Source organism: Corvus brachyrhynchos, unplaced genomic scaffold, assembly GCF_000691975.1.
Source record: "Corvus brachyrhynchos isolate BGI_N302 unplaced genomic scaffold, ASM69197v1 scaffold370, whole genome shotgun sequence".
Lineage (NCBI taxonomy): Eukaryota > Metazoa > Chordata > Aves > Passeriformes > Corvidae > Corvus > Corvus brachyrhynchos.
Genome location: NW_008235977.1, coordinates 3,894,410 through 3,908,441, shown reverse-complemented (window position 1 = coordinate 3,908,441; position 14,032 = coordinate 3,894,410). Strand labels below are relative to the sequence as shown.

At 39.2% G+C, this 14,032-nt stretch overlaps 1 protein-coding gene across 4 annotated transcripts in view; it reads right to left on the bottom strand.

Annotated features, from left to right (window-relative positions):
* Positions 1-1,181: 1,181 nt before the first annotated feature.
* The window catches only part of STAT4 (signal transducer and activator of transcription 4), a 38,400-nt gene continuing 25,549 nt past the window's right edge, over positions 1,182-14,032 (bottom strand). For 2 of the 4 annotated variants that reach the window (XM_017728743.1, XM_017728755.1), the window contains 10 exons: positions 12,056-12,139; positions 11,699-11,797; positions 10,344-10,479; positions 8,939-8,991; positions 8,051-8,145; positions 7,353-7,489; positions 6,739-6,930; positions 5,464-5,530; positions 4,839-4,947; positions 1,182-1,529 (listed from right to left, as the gene is read on the bottom strand). In XM_017728743.1, the coding sequence (XP_017584232.1) occupies positions 1,494-1,529; positions 4,839-4,947; positions 5,464-5,530; positions 6,739-6,930; positions 7,353-7,489; positions 8,051-8,145; positions 8,939-8,991; positions 10,344-10,479; positions 11,699-11,797; positions 12,056-12,139 (1,008 nt within the window). In that variant the 3' untranslated portion in view covers positions 1,182-1,493. Of the gene's footprint in view, positions 2,755-4,838; positions 4,948-5,463; positions 5,531-6,738; positions 6,931-7,352; positions 7,490-8,050; positions 8,146-8,938; positions 8,992-10,343; positions 10,480-11,698; positions 11,798-12,055; positions 12,140-14,032 lie in introns of all 4 variants that reach the window. The other 2 variants (XM_008630080.2, XM_017728756.1) reach the window with 2 other exon arrangements.

Below are 14,032 nucleotides of genomic sequence, written 5' to 3'. Positions count from 1 at the left end.
GTCGTGGTGGCCCCGCTGCGTCTTTGGGCGCGGGCGCTCCAGCCCCTTTGCTAGCCCGGGCGCCGCTAAAATGCAGGCGGCTGAGCGTTAGTTCCCTTCCCCTTTCTCGTAAGCCTTGCTCGCAGGGACGCTGTGGCTGTCTCTTGGACCAACGTGGTGTGTTGGGTTTTGTTTGGTGTTTGAAGCCAACAGAGACCGGCCTATTAAATCCAGGCTTTGCTGCGGGTCTCCAGGGTACTTTGTGCACCCTCCCTCCTCAGATGGAAGAGGCAGGTCCTACTCCATAAAAGAAAGAAATCAGAGGTCCGTTTGGTGAACTTCGTGGCATGAAATACTAGGGAGTAGTGGATATATAAACATGGCTATAGAAAAAAACTATGGAAGAAGGTAACTGACCGTTTTTATGTTTTTTAATTAGGACCATTACAGTGATGCACCAAGACAGCACAAAACAATCACATTTTTTTACTTTGCTGTTGCAAAACACAGCAAAAGCACAAACACAATAGAAGTACTTAAAAGCAGACATTTTGTTTTCTCTGGTAGTATCTGGGCACCCCTTTTTTGTGTTCCCCCCCCTCACCCCCCCCACTATTTTACTAGAGAACCACTTTCGTACTCATAGTGGCATAAGAACAAAATTCTCACTTTTTTTAATGGAAGGAGGCTTGGGCTGTATATATTCATCCTACAGGAAATTATTCCAGTGTTCCTTTAAAACAGTGAAATGATTTCAAGTCATGTGCTTTTCAATGAAATGTTAAGCCTACCCTCTGCAAAAATCTGTTCTGAAGCAATAGCAGAAACTGTCCTGCCAAAACGTGATCCACAATGCTGTTCAGGAACACCAGTTTTATTGGGCTGAAGTTAATACTTCAGAGTCGAAGGGTTGCCTTGCATGGGGAGCAGGGAAGAAGGAGAGAGGAGACTGTTTCTCATGCCATATCTGATCTTTTCTTGCTATACTTCTCATGAACTTTAGATGGTCAAAAATATAGGCCATCCCCTGTTTTGTTTGTATTAAGATTTTGAGAAGAGGTTAGAATGGAAAGACATGCAAGAGCTGATGTGAGAGGAATGTTTGCTGCTTTAGAAGTCTGTTACTGCTTGTAGCTCAGTTTAAGGTCAACAAAAAGGCAGCAAGACTATTTTTGTTGTGCCTTGAAAAAAATCCACAGAGGTCTGGGTATGCAACTTGAAGCCAAAATCTGATTTTATTCATGCTGGTTATATAAATTACAGCTATTACCATGCTATATACAGAATTGCTCTTGTTTTTTATTTTATACACGATGCTTTCTGAACGTATGTGCAACTCGCTTTAAGTCACTCAGGCTAATGAACAGAGATGTGTTGTTTCTTTGAAATCTACTTCTTTGTATCACAAAAATATCCCATTACTCTGCTTCTGCTCACTCGCTTTCAACTAAGGTAAGTAGCATGGGTGAAAGGAGAATTGGAAGTCCAATCCATGTCTTCCTGATTCAAGGAGGTTATGTTTTCATCTCAGATGTCTCATTTATACCTGCCTGAGAAAGCAGTAAGGTGCAAACATTCAAGGGCTTGTATTTTAAGCATGCATTAACCAAATATTCTGTGGGCAAGACTTAGGTCTTGATTGAGCCTGCATTTGTGAAATACAGTGGCCTTGTAGTTGTCTCTTTATTATTCATAAAACCATAACAACAAAACCAAACAACCCAAACTCAGCAGTAAACATGCCTGAAAGAAAAAAAGAGTATTAAAAAATTTACCATTTTTACAAAAACTAGTTGTCCTGCTTATTAAATGAGCCTGTGACAGGCACATAATATCCTGTCATGCAGCACAAATTGCCAGGTGGTCAGCAAATGCTGCAGCTCTTCAGTAACTGTTTTTTAAAACTGCCTCCCTGGTGGCGTTGACCAGTTAGTATCCAAACTGTGTCAGGTCAGGATTTTTTATGTGTAGATTTTCTGACAGTACTTTCTGCCCAAATAGATTTACTTCTGCAACTATTTTGTGAGAGGGGGAAGTTTTACTAACTCTCTCTTCCAGTGGTGAAATGGAGACAGCCTTTTTAACACCACAAGTTTTGTGTCTGCTTCCTTTGTGGAACTCCCTTCTCTCCCCAGCCTTGACTACCCGCCTTCCACAACTTCTGATGCGGCATCAGATAAAAATCTCTGCTGAAGGCAATTCATCTTTGGAGAAAAGCAAACCCCAGACACCTCTGGAACATTCAAAGTAAGGGGAATGAGAATCTTTGCTTTGAAACAGTATCTAAATCAGTGGTCCACAAGATTATGATTAAGCGGAAAGTATTTAACATAATAAATCCTAATTTTTCCAAACATATTAATGTCTTTAGGTATCTTTATACACTGTTTTCAGAAGCAAAACATTTTATTCTTATGCTCTCATATTTACAGCAATTCTATGGAAATTAGTTAAATTAGCATGTAAAACATATCTCTGCTGGCACCCCACTGAAGTCAAATGATTTCCAAGCCAGAAAGAATTTGGTATTTTTTCAGTGACAACAGCAAATCTGACTTGCATAAGGCTATTTGAATTCCTAGGGAGAAAATTCCTTGTTTGTGTGTTATTGATAACAGAAAGATGCCTAAGAATAACAAAATGATTTCCAGGAAAAGCTAGTTTTCAGAGGTGACAGGAAAAAAAAATTATGACTTCTTTAACCCATCCAGTGTTCACATGATTACTAATTTTTCCAGTATGTGAACTTCAGTCAGTGGAGTAAGGAGAACTCAGCTAGAAGAAAAGAAGGAAAAGATTAGTCTCATGGTACTCAGCTGTTCCTTCAAAAGTAACTGCAGATGAAACCTTCTCTGGCTCAAGGTAACTATAGCCTCACTTTGACAATGTGAGAATCTTGTTTCTAGTTATATATAGAATAGAGGGATACTCTTTAGAAAACACTGTGTGGGAAATAGTTGCAATAGGAATAAGCATAGTATTTCTTTTTATATGAACTTTTGTTGTTGTGGCCTGTGGATATGTATTGCAGGGTTCTTCCTGGAGTCTTGTTGTTTTTGACGGGCAAGGGAAGCTGGATGGGAGGATAGAAGGGAATTCAGCAAGGCTGCAGAAAGTATGCTAAGACTGAGTTAGTGAGTTGCAGGATATTTTATCCTGCTGCAGATTTCACTCTTGTTTTCTGTATCTCACATGGTGCTTTTTTATTGGCATTTCATGGAGAAAAAGTATTGCTTTAATAGTGCAGATTGTGTACTTGCTGTACTTAGCCAGCTCTTCAGCGGGGTAGATTGTTGTGTGAATTTGGGGTGATAAATAAAAAGCCTCCATATTTTCCTCATTTCCGTTTAGGAAGGTAAATAGAATGGAAAAAGCAAGGAAGGAATTCTTTTAAAATCTTCTAGAACTCTTTTTCTCATGAAATTTTTAGCAGAGCTTGAAAACCTTCCTAGTAAGAGCCTATAGAAATATCACCATCTAGCAGCACTGAACCACTTGTCTTGATACCTTTAAAACCCACATGACTGTATTTAACTTTTGCAGTTTGCCACCAGGCCCTAAACAATGGCCATGGTCACAGCTTATTTTGAAGCTCTGAATAGAGATGGTTTGAGATTTACTGTGCCTGCAAGAAGAAACCAAAAATGTTTGGAGCCTGATGTTAAACGAAAGTGAATCCAACTATTTCCTGCCGAAACTTCAGGAAAGCAAATGCGTGCATAGTTCAGAAAGGCAGTTGAGGAGGTCAGAACCATTTCCACATGTTATACACCACAATAGAAATGAAAGGTGACATGTCTTGGATTGGGTGGAGTAGGTTTTAATGCAGAATTTTAATTCAAGCTGGTTATTTCATTTTCAGCTAAAGAACTAGTTTGTCACGAGTGCTATTGGAGAAAAAAGTGAAGAATAAAAAGATATTTTGCTCTTGAGCAGTTCTTCAGCTTGATGTATTAAAGAACTCATCTATTTATATGTAAAGTCTAACTGTACTTCCAATCATTGACAGTCAGGAAGGATTCTGGTTTCGTTTTGTTCTGTTTGTGGGTAAGGAAGAGTGTTTACAGAGAGGCATTTAAAGGGGAGTTGGCAGGCTTTTAAATACATAACCATTTTAAGATCATAAATCATTGAATATGCAGAAGGTTAACGGCTAGTATTTAAAAAGGAGATTTTCTTCTAAAGCTGCTAGAGCCAAACCACTGCTGTGTTTCCTAAGAAAAGCCTGCTGGACAAATCCCCACCCGGCTCATTACTCTAAAGACTCTGAGCCATGATGATTCTGAACACATTTTCTAGTCAATAAGGAAAGGAGGAATTTTTTTTTTAATACAATGTTCACAGAGTATTTTCCTAATCTTTCTATATACTAAGTTAATATTACTTTGCTGAAAGTGTTTTAGTTGACTTTTAATTTTGCACTTTGAAACCCCATGTAAAAACTTGCAGCATTAAAAAGTTGTGCAAGTTTGCTGAATGGGAAATTACTGTGTTCCCTGGGCAGCTCCCCTGAGCAAGTCCAGGCCTTTGTGCTGTCTAGAGAGTTAGTATAAATTACATGTATTTGTCAGCATAAAGCCTTCTTTTGTGCAAGAACTCTGGGATCTTTGTGTTCTGACATTCATGGTTCATTGGCCAGCATGTCAGGTAATTCCAGTGCTTTCAAGATGCTTGCAGTATCCTGCACCATTTAGAATAGGAAATATCTGCACCATTGTTTCAGAATGTAGTGCAGCAATTGAAGAAAGAGCTGTGATTCTTTCACAATTGTGCAAGCAGCATTTTGTTAACCAGCATCTGTGCTGGACACATCCTGTTTGCTTAATATTTACTTACGAATGGGAAAGTTTACAACTTACAGCAGTTTCAATGGCTGTGGGACTCAGGTGTTCTCTCAGAACAGCATAAACGCTTGGAGACATTGGAAGAAGATCTGATGGGGAATGTGGTTCTGTAGAATCATTTAAGCTAAAAAGAAAAAATAAGCAAACAAAAAATATACAAAAATAATCTTAGAAAGAACTTAAATCCCTCTAACTTTATGCATATCAGTGGAGTATGGTGAATGTTTTTTAAGTCTGTTAACCCTGTACTCAGGCTTGCTGGTGGCCCTGCAAGCACATGCCAACAACCTGGTATACACTTAAAAATGTAGGAGATAGAATCATGTTTATCCTCTTTTTCCTTGGCCTTAATACCAGCTGCTGGAGAGAAAAAGGAGACAGTGAAAGATAAGTAGATCAGAGTACCATGAAATCTGCATTCACTTTTTACAAATGTTTTGCCACATGAATGGGAAAAGCACCATGCAGGCAAAGTTTCTTATGTCCCTTTCTTGTGTTTAGCAGTCCTTGGCCTTGTGTTTCTATGCCAAACTATTTTCAAATAGTTTGGGGAAGGGAAGCAGGGGAAACTCTGAAATGGGATGTAAATTAAGTAAAAAAAAAAACAGTTGAAGTGTGACACACCTGTGAGGATACTTACATTTTGGAGACTGGGATAAATACAGAAGGAACATAACCTTTGCCTCCTCCATCTGAGGGCTTTGAGACTAGAATAAATAGTAAATAAATTAAATATTGTTGAGTCATTTTATTATCTATTTGAAATTGATTATTTGCTTGAAGTGCTGCAGACAATAATAAATTGAAAAATCCCTGCATAAATAAATAGCCATAAAAGTGAGGAGAATTCCTGAGATTAGTCCTTGAGTTCAGGTCTTAGTCATAGAATTCTCTGTGCTCTCTTGATATGAATCACAATACAATACCACAACCGATGAAAGAGATTTCGTTAGGCCTTCAAAGCAAATACATAATTCTTTAAGTCTGGTACTCTGAGCCTCCACATTTCAGTTCTGCAAATGCTTGGAGCTCTGTCTCTACAGATACAGCTTCAGCAATGTCTTTTGCATGAAATTAAGCATATATGTAAGATTTTAGAGGATTGGAGCATTAGGCAAAGCCCACTGAGTTAAAATGAAGAGGGAGAAAAAAACCTGTAGCCTCCAAATATTTTTGAGTTGTGTAGGAATTTGAGTTCAAATGGAACTGTAACCCTTGATACTGAAATTCTAGAAGAATGTGTTTTATCTATTAAAAAATTAAGGGTTTGAGGGCTTTCTTTAAGCGAGAATTAATTTGATCTAAAAATGTAACTTGGACAAAAAAGAACGTGGGCCTGAACATATTTGGGACCATCCTTTTTTGCATTTTCCAGTGCAGTTGCCAGGGGTTTTTAGGGACATTGTCTGCCATAATAACTTTGTAATTGTGCAGTGTATTGGGAAAAGGTGGTGCAGATAAATTACCTTTTTTAATGAGGTTCCATTGGATGAAATGAAACAAAGTAGGGCTTCCAAGCTGTTTGGGAAATACTGAGTTTTCTTGAAATTAAAGAAACAGCATGCTACAGTATAACACAACTATGAAGCCGATAAGCAGGATGACTTTTCAGTTTCCTCTCCTTTGAACACCCCAGCACTGAATTTTGTGATGCATCAGTCAGGAAAAAAAAAATCAATTTCTTAACTTTTTAGAAATATTTTCATCACCTCTACTGCAACCTCTAAGACTAGGGATGTATTTGCAAAATGAAGCTGTCTAAATGATAGACACATGTTAAAATAGTTCTCTTGAAGATGACTATTAAAGGAGGCATCTTAATCTGTTCTCTCCCTCCTCTCTCTACATTCCTAAAATTGCCTCTTGACTTTGCAGCTGCTGTGCAGAAAGGGTAAATAGAGAAGTGGAGCCCAACCTTCATTTGGCTGACAGCTGTAGTGTTTGCCAAAGGCCTTATCTTTGGGGATATCTGGATACAGGTACTTCAGAGGGTTTTCAGGAACGTTGTCTGCCATAATAACTTTGTAATCGCGCAGTATGTCGGCAAAAGGCAGGGCAGATAAGCGACCTTTGTTATAGGGTTCCACCGAGTGAAATGTTACATCTCCTGCAAAAACACAAAGGCACCATCACCTGTAGATCAGCATCTGCAGCTGGAACACACTTTAGCCTTTCTTTTGAGGTTTACACTTGCATAGGCTTTACCTGTTCTTACCTACGTTAGTATCTTTCAATATATAATTTTGGCATATTTGGAAACAAATCTAAGGTCTGCAGTAAGCAGATACACCTCATAGAGAGCTTTGTTAATATAAAGAACTCAGAGGTGGAATGTCAGAGTTTTGGTTTGTGTTTGAGAAATTGTGATACTTGTATCTTGTCCAAAACCATACTATGACATGATATATGTGAATTTTACTTTCAAACCAAACAAAACGTGACTCCAGTATTGCAGGTATATTGCCGAGTTTGGGTTGGTTTTTGTTTGGTTGGTTTTTTTTGGTTTTTTTTCTTTTAAATTATACTTACCATTTTCTAGCTGATCCACCCAAGTAAAGGTAATTCCACCCAGATTGCTCTCACTAAACCTTAATAAAAATGTTCCTGGTGTCTTGTCTTTCAGCAGAATTCGCTCCTTTTCTTTGCTTACAAATCCCATTATGTACCTGAGGTATAACAGGAAATCATGGGTTTACTTTTGGAAAAAAATACAGACTTCCATCTGGGCAATGTGTAGAATCATAGAAGGGCCTGGGTTGGAAGGGACCTTAAAGTTCACCTGGTTCCAAACCCCCTGCTGTGGACAGGGACATCTTTCACCAGACTGGATTGCCCAGAGCTCTATTCAGCCTGGCCTTGATCTGGCCAGACTTTATACAGGTTTCCAAAATGTGGTTACAAAGCTTTATAAGGCCTAGAGACTGTGACCTAAGCTTTGTGTGATTTACATGTGGAGCATGGCATTGAGCTCAAAGTACTATGAAACTGGTGAAATTTATCCCAGTACTTAACTGCATAGACAGAACTGAAGAACAGATCTAAACCTGCATTTCTAAGGGATTCAGTGTTGTTCCCCTTTGGCAAAAATTTCCAAAAGCTGTAAATGGGAGAAGGGAGAAGTATTAAACTCATTGCAAATACTCCTCTGCATAGCTAAAACTGAGATTAGTGAAGGACAGAGAAAAAGCGGAGAGAGACCAATATACAGCAGTTCCCTTCTTGCTCACCCATCAATCCAAAGAGGAAGAATGTGTTTTTTAATCAAGTCCAGGATTGCTTCAAGCCAAACCCAAAAGGTAAAAGACTTCCCAGGCAAATGCTCCTAACGGTTAAAAACAACCACAAAACACAAACAAAACCAACACACACAAGAAGAGAATCATGAGAGTGATGTTACCCAACGTTCACATGACATAGTTTCTTCTCAGTTTCTTAAGAATAAGCTACTTTGCTCAAGTGAGAATGACAACTTGAGCTGTGGTTTTGAGTAACATATCTCTTTCAACCTGACATAAAACCAACTGATTTTTAAGATATGCATTGGAAGCACCTCATTTTTCAAGGAAAAAAAAAAATCACATCTGTTGTTTCTTCCTAGTTAGAAAATCACGTTTGAATGAAGATGAGAAAGTTGAACTTCCTTCCCAGCTTCTGTTCTTGTTTAAATAATGTAGTTAATGAGAATTAAACGAGCTTACCCTTCTTTATCAATACATTCTCTGTTCCTCATCAAAGTTATTGCATATATTGACTGTCTTGGAATAATTTAGGTCAAAACTGAGCATACAAAAAATAGTACCTATGCTTTACAGAAAATATATTACATGCTTTGATAAGACTTTCAACTGATCATTTACAGAAATATGTTAGGCACACTAAAATGGCAATTTCTGATATCTGTAGCAATATATCTAACTAGATCCCTAATCCCAAGCTTTACGCTTCTGGAAGTGTTATTTTCCTAGTTAAATTTTTACAAGGGATGTGATTGTGCTGAGCTGTAAGTCCCACATATGGCAAATGAGAATCTTATCAGTAGCATCAGGGAAACAGAGATAGGCATGGCTGTGGGTGTTATGAGACATAAGAGTCTAGTTTTACTTTTGGAACAGTACCTTGCAGAACTTTGCCCAGGATAGTTGATAATCATTGTAACTGACTTGTTGCCCTGAAAGAAAAAAAAAGCCCAAATGGTGCATGTATTATTCTGAAGTTATGAAATAGATATAGCTTGATATCTGTATAGGTGGGTGAGGGGAGAAGTACAGTACATACAGACTTGGGGAGGGAGGGATAGGGGCATGCTAAGGGACTGTAGATCTGCTTTTCTGTATTTTTATGAAGCAGGTGATAATTGTAGTTTTGGGAATACTTGCCTAAAGCAGCCCGTGACTTGGTGTCTGCAACTCTACATGCTCAGTTTCAGTTTTTAGCCTAAATGTTACTTCTCAGTTTTCCCCAAGGCCTCTCCCTTCTGGGGCACACTTGGGTCTCAGAGTAGTCAACAGTTCATCTCACTGAGGTTACAGGGCCTCTTTGCTGTGCTGACACCAGTGAAGCATCTCTGGTGAGGTCCCAGAAGTGAACAGACCCACAGGGACAGGTACTTAAAATGAAACAAACCCCAAACCAAACCTCATAAGCAAGCAAAAATACTTCCTTTTGATTTCAGATGTAAGAGATAATTGCTAAGGAAGAAAAATAACATCACAGTTCAGTGTGACTTTGATGCCCTCTTCCTTCAGTTGAGCAGCCTGGAAGTTGAAAGTTGAATTACTTTGTGATAAGAATAAGCTGATGCCTGCTTTTCTTTAAAGAAAAAAAATGTCATTGTGACATTTTTGACATCAGCCCTGGAAGTGGAGGTCATGACGTGCTGGTTTTGGCTGGGGTAGAGTTCATTTTCTTCACAGTAGCCGGTGTGTTTTGGACTTGTGCTGGAAACAGTGTTGGTAATACAGGGATGTTTTAGTTCTTGCCTAGCAGGGCTTACACACTGTCAAGGTCTTTTCTGCCTCTCACCCCACCCCATGAGCAAAGGGGCTGTGAGTGCTGAGAAGTTGGGAGAGGACATAGCTGGGACAGCTGATCCTAACTGACCAAAAGAATATTCTGCACCATATCATGACATGCTCAAACTAGGGGGAAGGAGGAAGAAGGAGGGGATGTTTGGGATGATTGCATGTGTCTTCCCAAGTAACTCTTACGCATGATGGATCCAGCCCTGATTTCCAGGCTGAACACTTGCCTGCAGATGGGAAGTAGTGAATGAATTCCTAGTTTGCCTTGTGTGCATGTGTGGCTTTTGCTTTACCTGTTAAACTGTCTTTATCTTGACCATGAGTTTTCCTCCTTTTACCCTTCCAATTCTCTCCCCATCTCACTCTGGGGGAGTGAGTGGCTGTGTGAGGCTTAGTTGCCAGCTGGTGCTAAACCACAACAGGTGCTTAAAGCCCTTACCTGTAGCCATCAAATATAAACCCCAAAGCAAATAAAGTCTGTGTATTTCTACACACTTACCCGTAAGTTTCTCTGCCAGCATGTTGAGCTGTTCAGAATTGAGTCCACGACCTACGTATGATGAAAATTGCCAGCTCAGTACTTCTAAGAGCTGGCTTAAAGTGGCAGCAGGGGGGTTGTTGAAGAAAGACAAATTCTGCAACAGAATGAATGCTTTGTTTAGACGGCAGCCATGAAATACGTATCAGGTTGTAACAGGAGGCTGCAAGTACTTGAGCAGAATCTGGAAGTGTTGAAAGTCAGCTCTGTGTGTGGGGAAGCATTGGGGCAAACATCTGTGGGCCCTCCCACCTGCAGGCACCCAGCAAGGTCCAGTGGGGTGCCTGAGAAGAGTTGTAGGGCGACACTCCTAGAGAGAGCCTAAGTCTCTGTGTGCATCTCGGATGCTAAAATACCTTGCTATGCTTCTAGTAGTGTCCTGTGTAAAGACAATGAAAATATGCTTAAATCCTGCCTGAAAAATCTAGATATTATCACTATATTTTAATGTTTAGCGCATGGAAACCTTAAACCATTACATACTAATATGGTGATGTGCTGTTGAATCATTTGGCTTATCTTAGTTTTTTCGTTTGTTTTTTTTGGATTGTACACACCATGGACATACTGAAGACTGTGCAAAAACTCTTTGGAGTATCACAGAGTGATAATGCAGTCCAGCCTGCTGGTCTGCCACCATGGTGGAGTGTCTGACCCTTTCCCTCCTCCGAGTATCCATGTGACTGCATTAATGCGCAGCTGAAAGCCTGAGAGCCATTGACAGCACTGTTCCACAATCTGCAAATACAGTAACAGTGACTGAATCTAAAATATGTGCTGAGACAGCTGGAGCCTTAGAAAGAATGATTCTGCCTTTGCTCAGGGTTAGAGCCACTAGAAGCTGCTACTTAACATTTATAATCTTCTCCACAGAAAGCACAAGTTCCTATAAAATCCGTGGTGGAAAGCAGCACTTAAGTACATTAGAGACTCACCTATATGCCTGCTTTCATGGTTTGGAGTTGTACTGGTAGAATTATCTTCTAACAGCTCTAGTTTTAGTCAGCCACACCCAAGAAAGATAAATTCAAACTACAGAAGTTAGAGAAGTTGTGGAGAAGGGCTGTCACCTTTCCTTAGTTTAAGAACTACTTTAGGCTACAAAAAGGAAAGCTAAGTGTGCATGTGGTTTTATATCTGGGAAAGAAAGATAAGGAGGACAAGATTAAAGTGTGATGTTGATCACAGCGTATTGTGAAAAAAAGTAAGGCCAGTTCAAGAGCGAAACACATCTTTTTTATACTTAATGTATTTAGTAACCAAATAACACAAATGTGAAGATGCAGGAAATTGGTATTTATATACTGAGGACCTACCTGAGGATCGTTGGTTGACAGATTGTACCAAATAATAGAGGCCCAGGCATTGGGCAGTTGGCTGACATTGGAAATCATCACCACAGGCAAAGAGCTGGTCTGGTAGAGAGAATGAATGCAGTGTGTAAATGCTGCTGAGGAAAGTATTAGTGCTGTGCTGTGCTTTGGTGTTTTAGCCTCTCTTTCTTCCCAAAGCATAGACTTATTTTCCAGAAGTTCTGAAAATCTTGTGGTTACTGCTGAGGGCCTCACCGAGGATAGGCAGACCTGTGGTCTGGCCTAACACAGTTGTTCTTCTATGAACTGCCGGAAAATGCCTTTTACTCTTGCCCCAGAAAATCTGTCTCGAATACTCACTTCCAAATTTATGGTCAATCCGTACAGGCAGACCTGTGTTTCAAAGCTGATGGAGTGCAGTTCCTCGGTCACCATGTGAGGGCCCTGAGGGAGTAAGGAGGTTTTAAAGCTGTGAGTGCACAGTTGGTGTTTTAGTGATCCAGCTGCTGAGATCACACTTGGAAAGAAAACTCATATCAAATACATAACCAGAACGTGAAAAAAAGGAAGTGAAGGGAACAATTTGTTTGTTCAACTATAACATTACATTAGTCCAGAAGCTTGGTATTTTTTCTGATGAATCTAAAAAACCCTGAATATTGTTAAAAGAGTACTTCCAAACTTTTAACTTTTTCTAAAATGGTACTTTTAAACACAGATTTGCACACAAGAAGTTAACAGATAATTTTGTGTGTCTGATAAAGGCTATCTCCAACTTTCCTTTTCCTAAAGTTTCCTTACTGATTGACAATTTGACTTTGAACAGACATGTTCAAGGAGAAACAAACTAGAAACAAAGTCAATAGCCACAGCTTTAAAGACAACTAGGCCTTCATCCAGGTTTGCTGTGTGTACTGAGATGGTACTAGTTGAAGGAGTAGAGACCTACATCATTAATCCAAAGTAAATCTGGTATTAAAACCCCAAGCTTTTCTTGGATGGAAAAAAAAATAAAATCTGTTTGTCATCATTGATTGAAGTTTGTAGTACAAGCGTTTGTTGATTACAAACCAGCATAGCTCTGTAAAAATCCAAATCTCTGCCCCTTAGGAAACAGGTCTTTTGAAATACATTTCCATCCCCAGAACTCAAAGCATAAAAATATATTTCTCCTTTTCCTGTTTTCTTTGTTGTTGGTCTTTCCCTCCCCATCATGCGTTTGTTTTGTCGGACTTGTCTTTTAAAAAAAGAAATTAAAAGTTGCAAATCAAAATGCTTTCCCGTATTGAAATATTCTGCTTTCAGTCAATGTAAAATAAAACTATTTCTTGGCAGAGGACCTCGTGGCCTTATCTTTCCCATGGAGCACCTCCTCCAGGATATGTACAAGCCACTGCAATAAAAGACACTGAATAAATGAGGAATTGAGACCACAGGAGATCCTTAGGCATCTGAATAATAAATCTGCCTTGCAAAGGGAAAATCCAGCTTAGACCTGAAGGCTTTTACATGAAACACTCATCCATCAAATGAGCTCAGATGTTTTAATACAGGTTAAATCAATCCAGCTCAACCTGTATTACTGATACAAAGTTGAAAAGGGTTGGTGAAACCACCCTTCTTCCCCTCATTATGATTTTGCAGAAACAAATTTTTCTCATGGAAAAATCATCTAGGCAAAAAGGTACATCTGCATGAAAGGACAAATCTAAAATAGAGAACTTCCACTTTTTTTAATGAGGCCAATTATGTTTAACTACACTTTTAGCAAACTGAATGTCTTACAACAAACCTAGTTTTGAAAGTATTATAGTTGCTGTTAACAAAGAAAATCCCAACTCTTGTTCTGCTAATAACCACTTTCACAGACCGACTTGACCAAGGAGAGGCTCTGTTTGAGGAAATCAGCAGTGAGCCAGGTCACAGTCCAGTTGTCCTAATTCTCCACAGACCTATGATAGCTTTAGATAGTTTTAAAGGCACCATGTGTGGAAGGGGGAGGAAAATGCTGCCAGAAGTAGAGTGCCAGCATTTCTTAACCTACATTTTTGCATTTGCTTGTTGTGATGTCAGTGATTTTGTAAATAGCAAAGTAACTGGGAGGTGAGCCTGGAGTTTCAGTCTTGCTAATCGGGTTGTGAGTTGTTCTGTTCAGAAATGTGTGTGAAACAGGCACAAGTATCTCCTGCTCTAGGTTTTGGTAAAATTCTTCATGTTGATCACACCTTTTACTTTGTACTTAAAGACTACTTCAAATAACTGTTGTGCTTATAAAACTACAGCTATGTGGGCTGTGATATGAGTGATTTTATATATACATATACATATATACGTATA